This window comes from Megalops cyprinoides, chromosome 6 (genome assembly GCF_013368585.1).
Source record: "Megalops cyprinoides isolate fMegCyp1 chromosome 6, fMegCyp1.pri, whole genome shotgun sequence".
Taxonomy (NCBI): Eukaryota; Metazoa; Chordata; class Actinopteri; order Elopiformes; family Megalopidae; genus Megalops; species Megalops cyprinoides.
The window spans coordinates 36,258,648-36,278,090 of NC_050588.1; the positions used below are offsets into that span (position 1 = coordinate 36,258,648).

At 42.1% G+C, this 19,443-nt stretch overlaps 1 protein-coding gene across 1 annotated transcript; it reads right to left on the bottom strand.

Annotated features, from left to right (window-relative positions):
- Window positions 1–5,977: 5,977 nt before the first annotated feature.
- On the bottom strand, window positions 5,978–17,373 carry LOC118779365 (regulation of nuclear pre-mRNA domain-containing protein 1B-like). Its single transcript, XM_036531431.1, has 7 exons — window positions 16,392–17,373; window positions 15,939–16,068; window positions 15,120–15,259; window positions 10,019–10,143; window positions 8,285–8,411; window positions 7,714–7,889; window positions 5,978–7,500 (listed from the first exon to the last, which is right to left on the bottom strand). Exons 1-7 carry the CDS (start codon window positions 16,540–16,542, stop codon window positions 7,351–7,353), a joined length of 999 nt encoding a protein of 332 aa, XP_036387324.1. The 5' UTR covers window positions 16,543–17,373; the 3' UTR covers window positions 5,978–7,350.
- Between the last annotated feature and the right edge of the window lie 2,070 nt (window positions 17,374–19,443).

A 19,443-nucleotide genomic window follows, 5' to 3' on the forward strand; every position in this document is an offset into this window, starting at 1 on the left:
CAAACTACCATGTAAGATAAGGTAACGCCATTCGTCGACATGAACAAAAACACAGGGGGTGATACTGGCTTTAAAAACAAAAGGGAACACTATGTGCATGCACACACATCCACATAAAGGCGGTTTCTCTTAATATACATACACATACATACACAAAGGCACACTCTCTTAATGTGCATGCACACACATCCACATAAAGGCGGTTTCTCTTAATATACATACACATACATACACAAAGGCACACTCTCTTAATGTGCACACACACATTCACATAAAGGTGGTTTCTCTTAATATACATACGCATACATACACAAAGGCACACTCTCTTAATGTGCACACACACATCCACATAAAGGCGGTTTCTCTTAATATACATACACATACATACACAAAGGCACACTCTCTTAATGTGCACACACACATCCACATAAAGGCGGTTTCTCTTAATATACATACGCATACATACACAAAGGCACACTCTCTTAATGTGCACACACACATTCACATAAAAGCACACTTTCTTAATCTTGATGTGACTGTGTCACTTATTGTTTTGAAAAACGAGTGAAAAAAATATTGTTAAAATTTAATAGCTGAGGTTATGGTCAAATGTACTTTTTCCAGAATGAGCAGAAAAGTACATTTAAACGTAACCTCAGCTATCAAATTTTCACAACCGTGTTTGTTCATAATAACAAAACGTGGAAAACTGTGAGATGTGAACATCCAGTGAGCATTTGATGCATTTATTTTCTTAAAAGATACTTCCATTTTACATCTTGTATGTTTAATAGTCTGTTTAAACAGCTAGGGTTTCATTGGAATAATTTCATTTGGAATAATTTGAGGTTCAATAATTCTGTGGCCATAAGCCCTATAACTTTAGCTTTACTTTAAACTGCTATATACAAAAACACACAGTGCATATGAACACGGCACCACACTGTGTCTTTCCCTTTTGCTTCCCCTCTCCCTTGCTGAAATAAGAGTGTAATGTGAACTTTTGTGACCCAGAAAGGAGACCAAATTTGACTTGTCTGCAGTCTGGTTTTTACTGGGCTCCCACTAACCTGACTCAAACCCTATGACCATTCCCAGCACCATTGTCTGCTGAAGCTTGCAAAATAATCATCTTTAAACTAATTCATAAATATAAAGTAAGCTCATAAAGATGGCAGGGGTTATTTTTGTTCAAAGATGGCAACGTGTTGGAAATGTAGACCTCTACAGATCAGAAAACCATGTTAATTTGAGAATGTACAGTATAAAGGTGCCTCTTTTGCACTGCATTGGAGAAATGCACTACTATAGTGTGGCAGCTTGGAATTGCTTCAGACAGAGAGAAAGTAGTTGGCAGAATATTATTTCAGGGAACTTACAGTTAAAATGGCAGATGATGTCACAGCAACCTGAGGGTTCCTTTCTCTCCAGACCGTGAGGACGCAGTACATGTCAGATATATATGTCTCATATCAGCTACATTGCAGCTGTCTAAGCTTTTACTGGTACAATAGAACAGGTTGTGCTTTCTCTGTTATCACTTCTTCACTAATCTGGAGATGTTCATCATGTGAAAACCTCAAAGAGTTTGAGTTTCAAAAGCCATAAAACTGAATTATGCACAGTAAAAAATGAACACTTCTATTGATTTTTAACTAACGTTCTGAAATAGGTTCAATATATCACACCGAAACTGAGGGGGTTTCATGTTATGCACTGGGTTCAGGATAATGTTGCTGTTGAGGTGGGGTGTCGTTCAGAACACAGGAGTCAGGTTTCTCGTTTAGAGATAAGCAAAGACGCACACAACATAAAAACCTGTCAGTTCTTCACTCCACAGGAATTGGTGCAGTACTGAGATGGAGGAGGTCACCACAACTTTTCTCTTGTCCAAACTCGTTGGCCCTGTCAGGGTTCCTGTCAAGGTTCCTATCAGTGGCCAATGGATAGGGACAGACCAGTGGGCAAATGGTGACCTGGGAGCTGTCCCTGGGTATGCCTGTGCCTCGGGTTACCTGTGGGGGTGCTGCTGATAAGGGGAGCAGCAGGACAGGTTTGTGCAGGTTTCAGCTGGTCTGTGAGAGGTGGAGGTGGTATGCACAAACCGAGGTAACTCTCAGGATGGACAAAGGGGTGTGGCCCTTTTTAACACACATTGAGTAGTGAACAATGTGTGTATTCATCCAAGAGTGAGGAATTGAGAAGAGGTATTTACACCATTTGAAATAGTGAGGCTTGGGCCTAGTGACAAGTTATCCAGAGCACATTATAAGAGGTAGAATGACTGATGAAGTCATTCTGTTAGCTCACCTTGATTCCTGGCAGTCATATTCATGCATGTACTCACTAAACGCACTTTAGTGTGTCAATTTTGTTAGAAAATAAGCATGCATTTCAATAACCTTATTAATCCAATGAAACTACAATAGCCATAAATGTTTTAACTAGAATGACCAAACTATAGCAACACTGACTTGCTTTTTGGTGAAATCTTCCCTTTACAAATAATGTTGCTAGCAAAAAACAAACAGAAACACAGTTATGCCTGAGGCCACATTTTTGAGAACTACTGGTTTTGTCAACGATACTTCTGAGATCAGGAGAATGATTCGTAGAAACCATCAATCACAACAGAGGAGCGGACGTGCCTTATCATGCAGCTACTCCTTTTGTGCTTCAAAAGATAATTCAATACACATTCATTGCAATGACACTTTCACTACCTACATTCATCTCAAAGCAGGGGTGGATTGTTATCATTAAAAAAACTTTGTATCCTGTTCCAAGGAATTTTCTCAATTACAAAATGAGCAAAGAAATGGCCATGCACTGGCACATGGCCAGCAGCAATGCCAATACCTCTAGAATGTTGACAAAGATTTGTATAATGGTAGAAGAAACCCAAAAGGTAAGCAGAAACAAATATTTGTTATGGACTGCATATTAACCCTTTCTATGAGATATCTCCATGACTTTGAAATCACTGAAATCTCTTACATGTGATGATATAACTATCTTTTTAATTTTCCGTAGATTCGGATTTTCTGACAGTCTGTTTTTTTTTTTTTTTTTTTTTAGTCACATCCAAAATACAACTACAAAGTAAACGAAGAAAAAAAATTATCAGATGGGCAGATGCCTGCTGGGAATTGATCTTTATTTAGATGCCCAGTCTGTGAAGGCGAAAGTCCTGCTTCCTCCACGAGGAGACCCAGTGCCCTGCAAACCTAAACCACCATATGTTTACTGTCCAGATACCAACACCAAACTTATTTCTATTACATTTCACAAATGCAAACTGCACCAAAGGGGTAACTTACAATCACATGCAAAGCAAAGAGAAACTGAGGCTAAAATGCTAACAAAATGCCGCGAAAATTAAGTTGAAGCTATGCTAGCAAGTAAATAAAGAGCTCTCCTTCTGTGATACTTTTCTATTACAACATTTCCACCTGAGAGGGTCAAAATCCACCTGAAAAGGTAAAAATAAAATCTGCTGACATTAATGTTTGATTAACTATTTGGGACCAACAAAAGTAGAAAATTCCTTGAATGTTGATCACACCCGCAATGAACCTTAAGAGCAAATCCGCATTGTAATGGGAAAGCAAACAACGTTAAAATACCCTATTATTGGTAACTATTATAACATACCAATCCATAACTGGGCTATAATCTGCAGAACATGAGTTATTTTCCTAACAAACAGTACCATTTTCTAACCGACATCAGAAAATGATCAAATACAAACCAAATATACATTTTTCGATACGTTAAACATTTTTACTTCAGTTCCAGATGGCAAAAAAAAAATCCTCATTCAGTCTTATCCTTTCCACTCCCTACAGCTGTTTCAAACCAGCAAATTCCAGAACATTTACGCTCTGAAATAAATCAGTCTGTTACACTGAATTCTGCTATCTCTCATTTTCCCCGTAAACATCTGTGTCCAAAATTTCACCAGCACACATCTCAAGAACACCACCCTGATTCATATTCCCAAGGACATGAGTTGACAGAGAATGTACCGCAGTGACTGTAGCCTCACTTATCCTTATTGTCGTTTTTAGGACAACTTGAGTTCAAAGTTTGTGGTGCATACCTGTAGGTCATCTAAAAACGGTTTGTACTACCTTGGAGATCCATTCCATTCCATATTCTGGGTTTTTCTTTGCATTTTACAATGTCTCACTTGCATGAGCTATACTGATCGCCTGTACCTCAGAATCTACTAAGTTTTGTCTTGCTTTTTTTTTTTCTCGAAAGAACTGACTCACGGGCCAATGATCTTTTTAAAATGCATCAATCAAATCCTTTCAACAGGAACACTTCCTTGGAACACCAATATTCCTGAAAACAACCTTACTAATAAAGAAGTTTGATAAATCCAGATAACCTCCAGGCACATCAAACACAAGACATTCAGTGAAATTCCATCAGTTTGGCTGTCACTGCCAAACATCTGCCTCCTCTCCAGGCAACATTACGAAAACGAACAATCAAAAGTACCTGATGTTGTTCATATGGCAACATAAACCCCAGCTTACGGCCTTTAACCCATTACTTAAGACATACTGCCAATTTACCAATCACACATATTCCAGGCCCTGGACACTAAAGCCTGCGTGAGAAATGTGCCTATGCCTGAATAGGTTTCCTTTGGAGGATCTGTGGGTGAATCTCATCTTAGACTGCATTCAGACTGCAGGCTTTAATGCTCACTTCTGAATTGTAGCTTGTATCTAATTTTTTTTTCTTTTCGTCTGACTTTTCATATTCATTTTTGAACGCAGCCCATGTCTCCTATCAGCATGAATGGACCTCTGTCCTGAAGTGTCCTGCATGCTCCTATAAACAATGAAAAAAGACATTACAAGCTCTCCACTGGCACACGCCGTCATGACTGACCTCCATTTTTGCAAAAGAACTGCCAAGCCGACACAGAATTACAATGGTAATCTGTCAGGTGCAGAGTGATGTAAAAGTCACTTGGGCCATGTTAAACACACTCAATTCTGATCAGAGCAGCACACACAGGTCACATGGCTAAATATTTTATTTGTTTTTTTACATATTTGCATGGCCAAAATGAGAACTGAAAAGTTGTGACTTCACGCTTTTTTTCCCTGTCCTCACTTGCGTTGTACTCTGCCTCACTTATAAGTTGCTTCAGATAAAAGCGTCTGAAAAGCGAATACATGTAAATGAGAATCATTTACCTGCAGTCTGAACATAGCCTTACATCAGTGTTTAGGGTACATGCAAAACTCCACTGAGCTACAGCTGAGTGTAAGCAGTCCTACAAACAGTAGCACTGATCTACTGACTGATCAGCTCCCCAAAGTAACACGTGTTAAAAGACTAATCAAAAAAAATAAAAATGACTTCTCCCATGGCACTATGCCACATAAGATTCAAATTCACAATGTGTGTAATTTGAATCAATATTAGGTATTCAAATTTAGAGCGCTAAAGGAATTTTGGTCGATTTGCTTTAGCGCACATCACTGCACTACAAGCAGCCAAACCTTTCAATTCAGCAGAAACATGCCGAATTTCCTCAATGTCAGAGACTGGACTATGAACCCACCAGGGCAGGATCACCAACAAAGCAAACAGGAAATCCGCTGATTACCAAACACAGCAACCAATACTTATTGTCTTTTTTTCTATTGTAATAATTTTTTTTCCCTAATTACTTCTTGCTGTATCAATATCCATAATACTGTAATATATAAATGCACACGTTGCTACATGAAGGCTGGCAAAAGTAGAAATACTACATTTACAAATATCTGATTGACTACTGCAATCCTTTAGGTCTTTAAAGAGATGCTGAATGTCCCATATTTGTGTATGGATGAATTTGGTGCTCAGTGACAAAAGTTAAAGGTAAAAGCTTTAAACAGTTTTTTTTTTCCTCTTGAAAATCGTTAACATCATTAAAAAAAGTTATTTTATTAAACCACGTTGCCACCTCCCTTTACAAATTTTGATTTGACATTTATGCAAAGACAGTCATCTCTGACACACACTTCTGAAAACCCATTAAAGTCCAAACACTGTTGTGGTGTACAGCACAATCAAAGATGTTTTGGTAGTCAGTTTTTATTATAAATGCCAGGTTTCAATCGTGTCCTTTGGAGAAGTGTCTGCTATCAAGGATGTAAACATACAATAAAAATGCAGTCTGTTATGAATGTACTGGAGGCATGGAAGATGACACTGGAAACATATTTAAACAACTTATAACACTCCCAATCTTCTGTACTTTTGACAAGCACATAACCATATTCACAATCATAAATCAAATGTCAAAATAAAATCCCCACAATTTGGTTTTGTGATACTTAAATGTTGGACTTTAATTGGAGTTGCAATGCTGAGCCTTATTTGCCTTTAGTTTCTATCAGAATTAGTCAAGGAAAGCTCATAAACATGAAACAGTGTGTTTTGGCCAGCTGATACATCCTTATGTTGGGCTGATTGCTTTTAATTCATTACTATGAAAATAACAGTGACAATTAAAGAGAGTTAAATGAATTCCATATGCGGATTGCCAAAAACTGCATGTGTCCAGTAAGTAACTTTCATACTTAAGTTACAAATTTAATGTGCATCAGAGAAGTACAAAGCAAAAACTGTACTGCCACTGTAATGTAAGGTGAGAGCTTGAATTTTATGATGGTCAAACGCAAAGCGATGGTGATAGAGAATTAAAACAGTGCATCTGGTAACAGCAGAATAAAGGTGGTTAAAGAGGCAGGTTAATCTTACGCCTCACACCTGACCCTTTTGAGCTGACAGCAGATCTACAAGCCTAGCTTCTGTACTAAAGCAATGCCCCTTCACAAAAAAAAAAAAAAACAAAAAAAAAAAAACAAAAAAACATTAAATCCACACACCACTGAGGTCAGATTATCCTACCCAATACACCAAAAACCAAAATTACCAACAGAAAATTATAAATAAATTTACAAAAGACTAAGCTTAGGTGACCCGGCTGAAGGAAACCTTAACTCTTTATTACCCTTTTTTCATGTGAGGGTAACAAATGGATTTTTTTTTTTTTGTTTTAAAAAAAGGGAAAAGATAAAAACCTTTTCAAAGCTACTGAATGCAGTTGTACGGTTCCAGTTCTGAAGCTGGTGATGCAGGAATCACAGTCAACTCCCCACAGACGGCCTTTCACAGACCTCAACACTGAGCACAGCACCACCTCTGGGAGGCGTGTGCTGGATCTTCCCCAGTAGTCTTCCCAAAGATAAAGCTGTCTGTTAAAGGTGGGGGTGGGGGGATTATTGAGGAATTCTCGGTGGTGGAGGTGCCCCTCCGGTTGGGGCAGAGGGCTCAGTCTGTGGAAAAGAGGTCCCCGGCGGAGGGCAGAGGGGCCAGGCCCCCGGTGACGTTGGGCAGCAGAGACAGGTCTGGCAGGCTCTGAATGTGAGACTTGAGCTCCTTGCGTACCTGGGTGACCCGGGCCAGCTTCTGCTTGTACTCCTGCGGAGTCACGGAAAGGGCAGCTCAATGCAAGCCTCCATCTGCACACTCTCAACGCCGTACTGTCACGCTCTGTGACAGACCCAGCTGCAGAACTAACACGGCATCCACCCAGATGCTGAAACCCTGCCCCAGCAAGCCTGCACCCCCCAGCCAAAAGCAAAGGGGGGAAAAAAGGAGAGAAACAAGTGACATTATAGGAACAGCGCGTACCTCCAGCTTTTTTTCCCTCTCCGACAGCGCTTCTTTCTGACACTGGATGTACTCGGTTAGCATCCGTGCCAGCTGTCTCCGGTCCTCCAACTCGGCGGCCAGGCGACCGTTGTACTCCGCCAGCAGCAGACAGGCCTCGTCCACGGTCTTCGACAGCTTATCCGCGGCCTCTTTGTCTGCAGGGTAGATAAACGCTCGCAGATAAACCCGGCTCCGTTGTGTAAATGCCTTTTCAGTATCAGCCAAAGTCGTCCTTCTGCATTTGCAGCACGGTCTTTTACTCTGGTCTAGTATTTTCTTGGTTTACTGAAAAGTGGAGCAATTAACACCACGGGATACTTCTGTTACGTCTCAAAGGGGATCCAGCTGTTCGGAGTAAGCTCTTTAGAAGAATCTTTCAACCTAGTGACATATACTTGGTGAGAGGAAAAAAAAAAAAAAAAAAACATATAATAAAAACCCATTTGAGTCAGCCTGGCTGGAACCCGGGCTTGATACAGAGCAGGTTACAGCACAGAGCTGCAGTCTATGCAAACATGGGGTGAGGAATGCTGCCCCCTGCTGGCCTCACCTGTAATCTTCTCCAGCAGGGAGACGTCCTGCACTTCCTGCGGCAGGGAGGCGATCTTCTGCCGCACGGCGGCGTCCCCTGAGGCGGCGCTCTCGAGGTCCTGCAGGGCCTTCACCAGCTCCTCTGTCTGGGGGGGGGGGATTTAACCACATCTCAATGGCAACAGGCTCACCATGGGCCTGCGTGTACTCCACCTGCAGCTACTCAGCCCCTAGATACGCTGCTCAGCCCCCAGATACGCTGCTCAGCCTCCAGATACGCTGCTCAGCCTCCAGATACGCTGCTCAGCCCCCAGATACGCTGCTCAGCCCCCAGATACGCTGCTCAGCCCCCAGATACTCTGCTCATCCTGTGGCTGCTCTGCTCTGGCCCCTGGCTACTTAGAATTTAGCTGATCAGTTGTTTAAAAGGGTTATAGATAGTGGGGTTATGCCTTTGCTTGTGCAACATGGAGCGTGCGGTAAACTATACTGAAACAATATTACAGACACATACTGTAGTCAGCGCAGAGGATGCACTGGTTACACCGATACTGATGAGATTGGGCTCCCTTTGTGTCTATTTTACCGGACTTCTGGCTACTTAGCGTGTACCTACTCAACGCCTGGCTACTTTGGCCACAGTGCCAGCAGGCTGTTCATGCAGGCTAACACTACCTCACCAGTCTACTCTAATCATTTCCTCACTTGAACCCTTCTAGCCTTCCTCTGTGAGTGTTTGTAGTTTAAATGGAATGGAAAACCCTGCTGGACAGAGGCACTCCGGGACAGGGGAAGTCCTGTCCTAAAATAGGCATGGAGCACATGGTGCCCCCTTACACATCCACACTGTGGCAGTGAAGGTGCGATTACTTTAAATTACATTCATTTATCAGTTGCTCTTATCCAGAGCAACCTCCAGCACAAAAGAACAGAAGAGTTTCCATTCAAGATGAATGAGCAACACTGTCAGACCAGGCCAACAACACTCCCAGCGCACTATTCAAGCCCCATCACAAGTTACCTTGTGCAAACTAACTAGACAAAGGAAGCCAAGTATACTACCATACCTCACAGTCATTAGATCACAGAATCCAAAATACATTGCAGTGCTACACATAAAAAACAGCAAGTTTACAGCTGCACTAATGTCGATAATATAATAACTGGATAATAATATCTAATTGGATAATAATAATAATAATAATAATAATAATAATCTACTTTCATGTGCTCTGCTTTGTCAATATCCATGGCACAATCCAAATAAGCACACACACGTTGTGCAGCTTTCAATGAAAGCAAATAAAAATATTTAAGGTTTACTTAAGGTAATATGTGATCCATTTTCATTGGAAGAATGACAAAAAAAAATCCTTTTAATAAAACTGAACGTCATCAGATTTCAGAGCTGTAATTCATTCCTTCATTTTGTAAACAGGGTGTATAAATTCAAGGACCGACACCATTTGTTTAGATTACAAAACAGCAAACACTTCCAGACATTTCACAGGGTTACACTTTCTTCCTTGCCACTGGCAACGAACGTAATCAGTTGTTGCAGATTACCATATGAAAGACAAATGTTTGGCTCAACACACAGAGTATATACATGTCCTAGAATGAACCTTGCATTTCCTATGCACTGCCTTAGTGAGAAGGTAATGCTACTCTGCCATCTACTGGTGATAGGTGAAAAATGCATGCTGACGCAGGCTCATGTCTGGCATTCGAGAGACAGGGGAGATGACCTCACCAGTAATGGGCCTGTGGTGTCAGTGTCCCTCGGAGAGTAGTGTCCCCTGTAGTCATCATCCTCCTCCTCTTCCTCCTCTTCCTCCTGCGCCTTGTGATAGGACCGTTTGGTACCTCTCCTCTCTTCTGCAAGAGACAGAAGAAAGGCTCTGTCTGCAACCTGATTCACAAAAACATCCTGATTCCACAGCAGTCTGGAGTTACGCAGCAGGTGAGTGTGCACGTTCCTCATACAGCTCTAATCCAGCGCTTACTTCACTTTTTAAATAACCAAAGACATACAGTGGAGGCTCCTGCTAAATACGTCCGAAAATAATTCAAATTCAAAGAGGTCGTTCCAAATACCAGGACGGCACGTGTGGCATCCTCCAAGCTGGCAGGGCACACCTCTCAGCCATCCATACACACCCACATACAGAGCTAGGCCGTCTTTGGGGTTGCCTGCATAAATACTCTGGGGGCCTGAAACCTTATATTTACTTCCATATAATATAACTTCATTTCAGCACAAAGAATACACACACAACTTCAAACGCTTGTGAAAATAAATCTGAAAATCTGGTTGATTTTACACTATTTTCCCAATCTTCATTTTCCTGCTGCACTATGTCATATTCTCTGGTGCCACTAATGATATTCATTTTCCCATACGCCCACATTCACCTAACAAAAACATCTGTTCACTGCAGACAACTGCAACTCTGGCTCCAATTATCTGACAATGTACCAGCAATAAGGATGGACTAATGTACTGCTGTTTCAGCCAACAGCACAAATATCAAACAAATAAATACAAAGCATAAACGACGGTCGTCTCCATTGTGCATGATAGCTACCTAGCAGATCTAATATTGCAATATGCGTCTCCAAGGGAACACAAAACATTGCAGAAATACATTTCCTATAGTTTTCAATTTAAAAAGAGCATGATACTGTATGCTAAATGACAACAGGTAGCAAGGTTAAAACAGGCATTACAGTCCCCAACATAAACTCTGAGAGACAATATACTCTTCAGATGGCGTAATGAAAAACAATCATTAGGCCAAGTTATCAGGAGAAATTTATGGATCAGTGGGCAGCACTGTTTTGGATCAGGGTTTGTTCAGTTTGCAGAGGGTAATTTATTCAGTGTGACTCATTCTGGTATCAGCAATTTCAACAACAGACCTAGTTTTCCAGGTGTTTTACTGACTTGGAGAGAGCGGCTTTGCGTACATACGAGTAACTTTGCATTTTCAGGCATCCCGATGCCGGAGGAAAGGAAACTTCTCTTACTTTATCCTTTTAGTCATGATCCCTTTAACAGAGCTGACTGAACAGCTATCAGTTTGCATACTGGTTGTGACAAGAACCTCAGCTGAGAGCAAGCTGTCATGTGGCATCAGGTGGTATGAGTGGTGGAATGAGAGAAGCATTAAAAAATGAATAAACACACAGAAACGTAGGGGTCTTAGCCCGGTCAGATGCCACTCACGATAAATCAACCCAGGAACTTTAGGGTTCCTGTTAAAAAGGGAACAAACCACCAGTCTTCTCGGGAAAGGGAAAGCACAACCTACACCTGCAGTTACACTGCTGCCTGAACACTCGGCCGCCACTGAGGGACCATCTTACCGACCTTACCTACAGCAGGCGGCTACCGAGGGACACATCCAAACATCTGCTCCTGAGGCAATAAAGCTCACTTCACTTTGATGGCCAATCTCAGAGGAAGCGCTCATATTCATGACATGAGCAAACTCTTGGAAAATTGTTTGCCATTTCTCACAAAAATCACATCGGGGAATGTGGAAAGGTGACAGGATCGAACTGATTACCTTCTCTTTCTGAATGCTTCCTATAGATTTTGTTAGGTAGCCAAGTGTGCAATTCAAAAATAACCATCTGGTTGGAACCATTTTGTTGTTTACATGCATTTTCCAAAGATATAAAAATTGGAATAAATATAATTCAGTAAATTCAGTGCTCACAGTTTAACATTAATAAATCTAGTGGGTTATATAACTTTTTCTGTTTTGCAAATGGCAAGACATCCTGAAGAAAACCAAGCCCCTTTAAACTGAAAGCCTGCTATCCAGTGTTGATGTTTTGACAGCTAAAATTCCCTGGCGATGCCATCATGGTCGTGTATCTTAGTGATCTCCCATGACGACATGACAAAAAGAAAACACTTATATCAGCCAGGCTAGAACGGCAGCTGTCTTGAGGTTGTTACTGAAAGCGGTATTGGCAGGCCAAAGGGGACAGCTTCTGTCTCCAAAAAGGCAACAACCCATGGGGGAAACGGGGACACTGTTCTATAGGAGCTCAACAGAGTTTTCACTCATTACGGTCATTACACATGCCATATCACTTCAAAGAGTGGGAGCTGCTCCAGGCTGTTCTTTCTGAATTCCCAGCCTGGCACTAAATTTGTCCATCTAATCACTCCCAGTGAAGTGGCGAATTACATCTCCATCTACACTTCAGCTGATGGGTGGTCAGTGTCTCAGTGCAAAATGGCTGCTATGAAGCACTCAGGTAGCCGCTAAATACTGATGTCGGTTGAGACTGGCCATGTTCCCCTTATTACAGTACCGCTCTTTGAGACCCTCGAGAGGTATGAAGGCCAAAGCTCTACATCAGACACACAAAATAGCATTATTACTGAGAGCAGTCATTAAAAAAAAAAAAGCTGAAGGCGAACTGATCTACAACCAGCATTAGCTTTTTACAGCACGGACTACAATCTTAGCACTATATGCTTCTTGTCAACAACAAGCTTAATATACCGATCAAATACTCTAAGCGCTGCATAAACAAACCTTCCCACAGGAAACGTTAGCATGGCATATGTTTGCTACATCTTAAAATGAGGCAGCAGTGTAGCACAGTGGTAAGGCTGATAAAAAGGTTGCTGGTGCCATTCCCTTCAGGGGTACTGCTGCCGTGCCAAGCTGTATAAATGGATATCATGCAAAAATTGTAACCCATTTAAGTCAGTCTGGACAAACGACATTATATACAAATATATAAATACTAGTCAAATTTAAAAAACAACCACACAGCACTGGGCATGCAGCTTGCTGTTGAGACGGGTGATGGTGGCTGTCAGTAGACAGACGCCTACACCATTTAAACCCCCCTGCTTCTAACTGAGGCTGGACCATTCAGTCCCCACATGTGCCCATCAGTTACAGAACACGATTTAGAAGACAAATTCCACACGTAATCCTCCTGGATGCAGGCGCGGTGGGAAAAAGAGAGTCATCTGCTGTGAGATTAAGCGATATAGCGCGATCAGACAGACTAACAAACAGCTGCTTAAAATCAGACCTAAATCCAGCTGGTGTAAACTCATTTGGTGACATTTATTCTGTTTATTCCTCGGAGACCATCTGCTCTGCTCACCTCCTCTGTTTGCCGTCTTAATTGCTGGACCCGACTGACGCACACCAGGTTTGGAGGCGGCTGCCAGTCGAGAAAAATTCCCTCCTGCAAGATTATGCCTGAGGAGCTGGAGTGATGCAAAGTTCAGACGCAAGCTGCTCAGCACCTCCAGATGCTGGAGGACGTCCGTTACCTTGTTTGCCAACATGGAAGAAACAAGTTGAGCCTGTTTAATTTCATCCATTTTCATAAACTTCACATTCTGTGTGTCTGACAGCACAGTGATAGACAAACCTGGTTGTTTTCCAAACTTTCCCTGCACAGTCATGCTATCAATGCCAGCTGTATTTAGAGTATTTAGCCATTTTCCAGCAGTGGTCCAACTCTCCAGTAACAAAGCCCTAATCAAGTCTATTATTACCATTATTAAATGAATACCTTTCCCTGCTGAGTCATTACATTGCAAACTAATCAACGCCTTATGCATTTTGGTTTCAGATTCAGCTCAGATGATTAACATTTATTCTGTAATTATTCACAACAACAAATCTGAAGGTGTTAATTGTGCTCATATATTTTGGCTGTCATTTTTTTGGATTTCCAAGTCTCAGTATCTAAGGAAATATTCTACATTAGAAACCCAGATTTCTGTGGCAGCTAACACAGAAATTGCTCACACTGGAAAATATCAATCTAATTATGGTGGGACACCTTCCAAAAATCAGAGGGAAAAAGTATTTTCGCAAAACCACATGCGACTGAATTTGATACAGGTATATCTCAAGAACTACTACTATATTAGCGAGAAAGGAAAACAAGCAGAACTGATCAGGTTCTGACTTTAATCTTGTAGAGCACTTGTTATGCAATCTTTTTGGAGCTATCTGCTTTCCTGCCTTTCATGCAGCAGGTTTTACAAACAGACCAAATACTCAGGACTGGGCGGCATTCACTCAGAAGTTCCCTTACATGAAGTTACAATGGCAGATTTGCAGGGGCGGGTAATAATAGCTCTAAGCAAATATCTCAATGTGGCCTAAGACTTTAACTCTTACACTCCCAAAGGGTGGAACCATCAGTACTGTAAACGTCTAACGTCCACACAGAACAAAACACGAAAAACAGACTGTCAGTGAAAGATATTGTCCAGAATTACAAATTCACACTCTGTAGGACTGCAGTAACAATACCAATCAGTCTTGACTTAAACATCAACACCTGAGCTAAATATATGAAAGGGCAACCAAATTCCTCTCAAAAATATCTGAATCTGCGAAGTGAACGCCTTTTAAAAGAAAGAACAAAAATAATTCAGAAAACCACCTACATAACATCTATGTAGCCTTAAATGTAAATGTAGAATTCCTCTTTGCAACTGGCATTCATTTCACCCCAGCATTATGAAACAACAGCGCAAAGCCATGCAATAGTTTGATGACAACGACAAGTGGCATCAGGGAGGCAGTGTGGTGCAGTGGTAAGGAGCAGGGTAACCAAAAGGTTGCTGGTTCGATTCCCTGCTGTGGCACTGCTGCTGTACCCTTGGGAAAGGTACTTAACCCACCCTTGCTTTAGTAAATATCCAGCTGTATGAATGGAAAACATGTAAAAATTGTAACCTATGTACGTCGCTCTGGATAAGAGCATCTACTGAAGGACAATAATATAATGTAATCAGAGGTGAAAAGGTTAAAGTGGGCGAGACCTGTGTTTTTCTTTTGCCTGCTTACCTGAGGATTTGCGCTTGGGGCTGTTGGAGTCCTCGATGGCCAGCCTGAGCTGCTGGATGAAGTCGGCTCGGTACACACCCCTTTCCTGCCAGATGTTCAGCAGCCTCTCCATGTGCTTCCTACAGCCATCATCAGCCTCTCTGTGGGACCGAACAAAGCGCCCGGTTTAAAGCAAGAGCGGGCAGCTTTGGGCTGGGTCAGCCAGAACCCTGCCCGTTTTAGGGTTAGGGGGACAAGCCTGGTGTAGTGGTAAGGAGCAGGGCTTGTAACCGGAAGTTGCTGGTTCAATTCCCAGCTGGGGTACTGCTCTAGTACCCTTGGGCAAAGGTACTTCACCCAGAAGTGCCTCAGTAAATATCCAGCTGTATAAATGGATAACATGTAAAAATATTACCTATGTAAGTGGTTCTGGATAAGAGCATCTCCTAGATGACAAAAATGAAATATAATGTAACTTATGCATTGGTAAGCAACTGAGTTACATCCCATACATCAGGTCAGCACGCTTACTTTCCATGTCTTCAATTAAGAAATTATGACGGACTAAAAAGAATGAAGCAGCAGATACTGGAAATCACCACACCAGGGATCGAAAGAATATGGATGTTCAGATCATCAGTCCCTCCAGACAGACAGCTGGGGTGCTTATGCTAGCCAAATATGCAACACAGAATCTACATACATGCGCAGATACACTGGCACTGCCCATGCACATCCACAATCAGCAAATAACGCCCCAGGTTTTATCAGTTTTGTTTTTTTATCGGTTCTAAACAATGCAAAAATCCAAAATGAAAAGATCACTGCCGCACGACCCACCTCGCAACGTGGGAGCAGGCATCAACGAGGACAGACTCAAACTCCCGGGTGAACTCTGGCCCTTTCCTCTTGCTGTTCTGGATCACATCGTTGGCAAGGTACAGGAAAGTGAGTTTCCTGCTGCTTTTAGCTGGAAGAACATAAAACGTCAGACAATGAACATATCAACCAGAGTCAATGTGAGTAAACTACACAATATTTAAAATGACAAAAAATATATAGGATTTCATGCATTACTGAGCCAGGGATGGCCTAACCACACAACCCTGGTCCTGGAGGAACAGTTTTATGCTTGCTTTTTTACGCTTGCATGCTGATTATGATGGATGGGAAACCTTGCTGAATACGCATGGTACATCGACCATGTGTTACAGACCGAGGATCATGGTGAGAGGACTGCAACTGGCAAGTCACTGAACAACGGTCTTGAGTTTAGCTCGCCTGGCTACCCACCTTTTTTCAGTTCTCGGTGCCACACGTGAACGATAAGCGACGAGTGTTTTCGGTGATGGATGATCCATAACGACAGCGTCTGGACGCTTTGCTGAGAGTTGCTAAGCTCTGCCAACTTCTTCTCCAGCGCGGATTCCGAGAAAGACGACATTGTGTCTGTTTCAACGAATTCACATACGTCTCTTGCCAGTTCCGCTCTAACTAGTTAGAGCTAGCTACCGATTACTCACTCTGCATGAATAAACTTTTCAGTTTCAGTTGTAGAATTGTCCGTTTAACGATTGTTAGCTAACTAAACAAACATACCACCAACCGCTGCTAGTGTCAGTGTAGCTGACAACCTGTCTCGTAACGTTTACGTTTAGCTTCTAGCCAGCTAGCAGTAACCAACTTAATGGCTAGCCAACAACACCCAAAAGACAAACCTGTCTCCTTGACTATATGCAGCAGTAACCACAGCCGATCCGATTTCCTAAAGTCATGCGAGTTAACGCTGGCTGTCTGACTAGCAGTCTAGCTAAGCTCGGTAGCAACGCGGAGCACTTTGAAAGTTCCTTTCTTGCTAGCTAGTTAGCAGCTATGTCAGGTAATCAAAATCTAAGAATCTGAACTGCACGATTAGTACGCCCTTCGATCTGACTTTACTTACTTTCTAGCAAATTCTTTCACGGTCGTCGAAACCGATTTAAGTTAAGTCAGCGAGCTACCAAGACAGACGGAATCCGGACGCGGTAAAGGCTATGACCGTTGGGATTTGCAGAGTAGTTAGCTAACTAACGCATTAGCTCACTAGTGAGCTATCCCACGCAATGAACATCGTATTATTTTCCAAAATGAAATTCCTCTCGGGCTATCTTTCATAGATGCGCCATCGCAGAGACCTAAAACATGCTTACTGGAACCGACTGTGAAGTCTGCGCTCCTGTTTAATTTGTTAGCTAGGTAGTTAGCTAAGTGCTGTCCGCCGTCACTATCTGCAAACACCGTCCCTGCAAGATGGCCGAACGACCTTTTACCCGGAGTTGATCGGGAAAACATGAGCGTACTGTTGTTGAGTTCGCCCCAGGGTCAGGCAAACAGCGGTATCGGCGGAGGTTACCAGCTATATTTAGCAAGCTGAACAAACCTTAATGATGAATTATAATGAAGTCAAAAGTGGTGAAATGTCAATTGGGGGATACATTTAAGTGTTAATCTAAAAGACGTTGTCAGTCCCCAAGATTTTACAGCTTTATGTAGACATGCATATGCAGTGATTTGCTACTGTTAGGCAAGTGCAAGAGTGAAGTCGGCAACGTGAAACGAACCAAATATAAAAATGCTATCACAGAAAGCACAGAGGATACCAGTAATGATGAATTTGTGGCAGGATGTTAGTGTTAGCATGGGATATTTTTCAACAATTTATCTGACTTTTTTTTTCCTGAATAGATATCCCATGATCTGCAGTCAGTCTGCTGACATTGCTTGAATGACAGTAAATCAACATCAATTGCTTGTCATACAGAGAGAAGGTACACACAGGTCAGTTATCTGGCCCAGGACAATTATATATCTGTGTCTAGATGCACTGTAAAAAAATGTGAAAAAAATGAAGGTAGTGGCTTTACTGTGTGCATTGTGCCTCTCCTGAACCTGGGCATCCCTACCTAATGTCTGCAACACGTGAAATTGCCCTTGTTTCCTCCTGTACCACACTGCTCCAGATTGCCTTCCCTTGCTTACAGCCTCTCCAGGTCATCCACAGAGGTACAGTGAGATCCAGTTAAGGGAAGTGTCCAGGATATCCATTTCTGCCACAGCTGATAAGACAACCTTGTGGTCAGCTGTGTCATGCTGTAGATACATTACATATTAGTCTGATGTATGTATATTCCCCTTGAGGAAAATTGCAAGGCACCACTGTACGTGCATGTTCAAAAAATTCTTTTGAGTGCTAATATTTTAGTACCTTTCAGGCTGATCATTTACATATACATGTGTGTGAGTGCACGTCTGTGTGTGCGTTAGTGGCCACGTGTCCCTATATTTGTAATGCATCAGCCCCTGTGGTATTTATATATTCTTTTTTTCTCTTGTGAGAGGCCCAATGTGTTGTGTTCCTGATAATGGAGCCAGGCCTAAGGTGGTATAAAATGCCCAGTCTGGCACACCTCCCTGCTTCCATCATGTGGTATGTGTGTGTGTGTGGGGATGGGTGAAGGGAAGACAACCCCAAGCCCTGCCCTGTATGCGACAAAAAAGGAGGCAGCACACCTGTGCAAGTTGAAAGTGATTAACTCTGTCAGGGTGAGTCAGCTATAAAAAGGTTTTTGTGTCAACAGTGACAGGGGGGTGGAGGGGGGGTTACTGTAATTCCTGTCTTTTGTTCTTTTTTTTTGTCTTTGTTCTTTTTTGGGGGGGTTTTGTTGTTTTAGTTGATGTACTGGCAGTGGGGGCAAGCTGCTGAAGGTTTGTGCTTATTGTTTCCTTGTTACTCACCTCTCCCTTTGAATAAACGCTGGTCCGCAGACCGGAAGACTCTACTTCCAGCCTCATGTCTGATGACTCCGGAGCCAGACCAGGCTCCGATGTGTGATAGTCCAGAAATGCAATCAGCAGCTGCAAGCTCCCTCGGCTGTTGTTGCCTACTTGCTTTATTACCAGAATGCAAGGAAAAATGTAACACAATCACCTGAACTTTTATATAGCCTTTGGTGCATTATTGTCACGTAGCAGACGGTTTTATCCGGAGCGACTTACCTAGGTTACAGTTACAGTTACAATAATGTAGATGTCCCCATTTGCATTATTGTGCATGTCCCAACTGCAGTTTCTGTATTTTTGTATTAAGAATACATAAACACCAAAATCATATATCAGCAGTGTAGTTATAATTCCATGTATGTAAATTGCATGAACATGATACCCAACTTTACTTTTTTATGATCAAGTTCAATGGAAAGTTATTTCAAGAAATACAGGACACATTAGATAGCATTCATTTGGAATAGTGGCTCTGTAATGTGTGTGGACTAATGTGAGAAAATTTGCTATTTGTAAGTCGTCATTT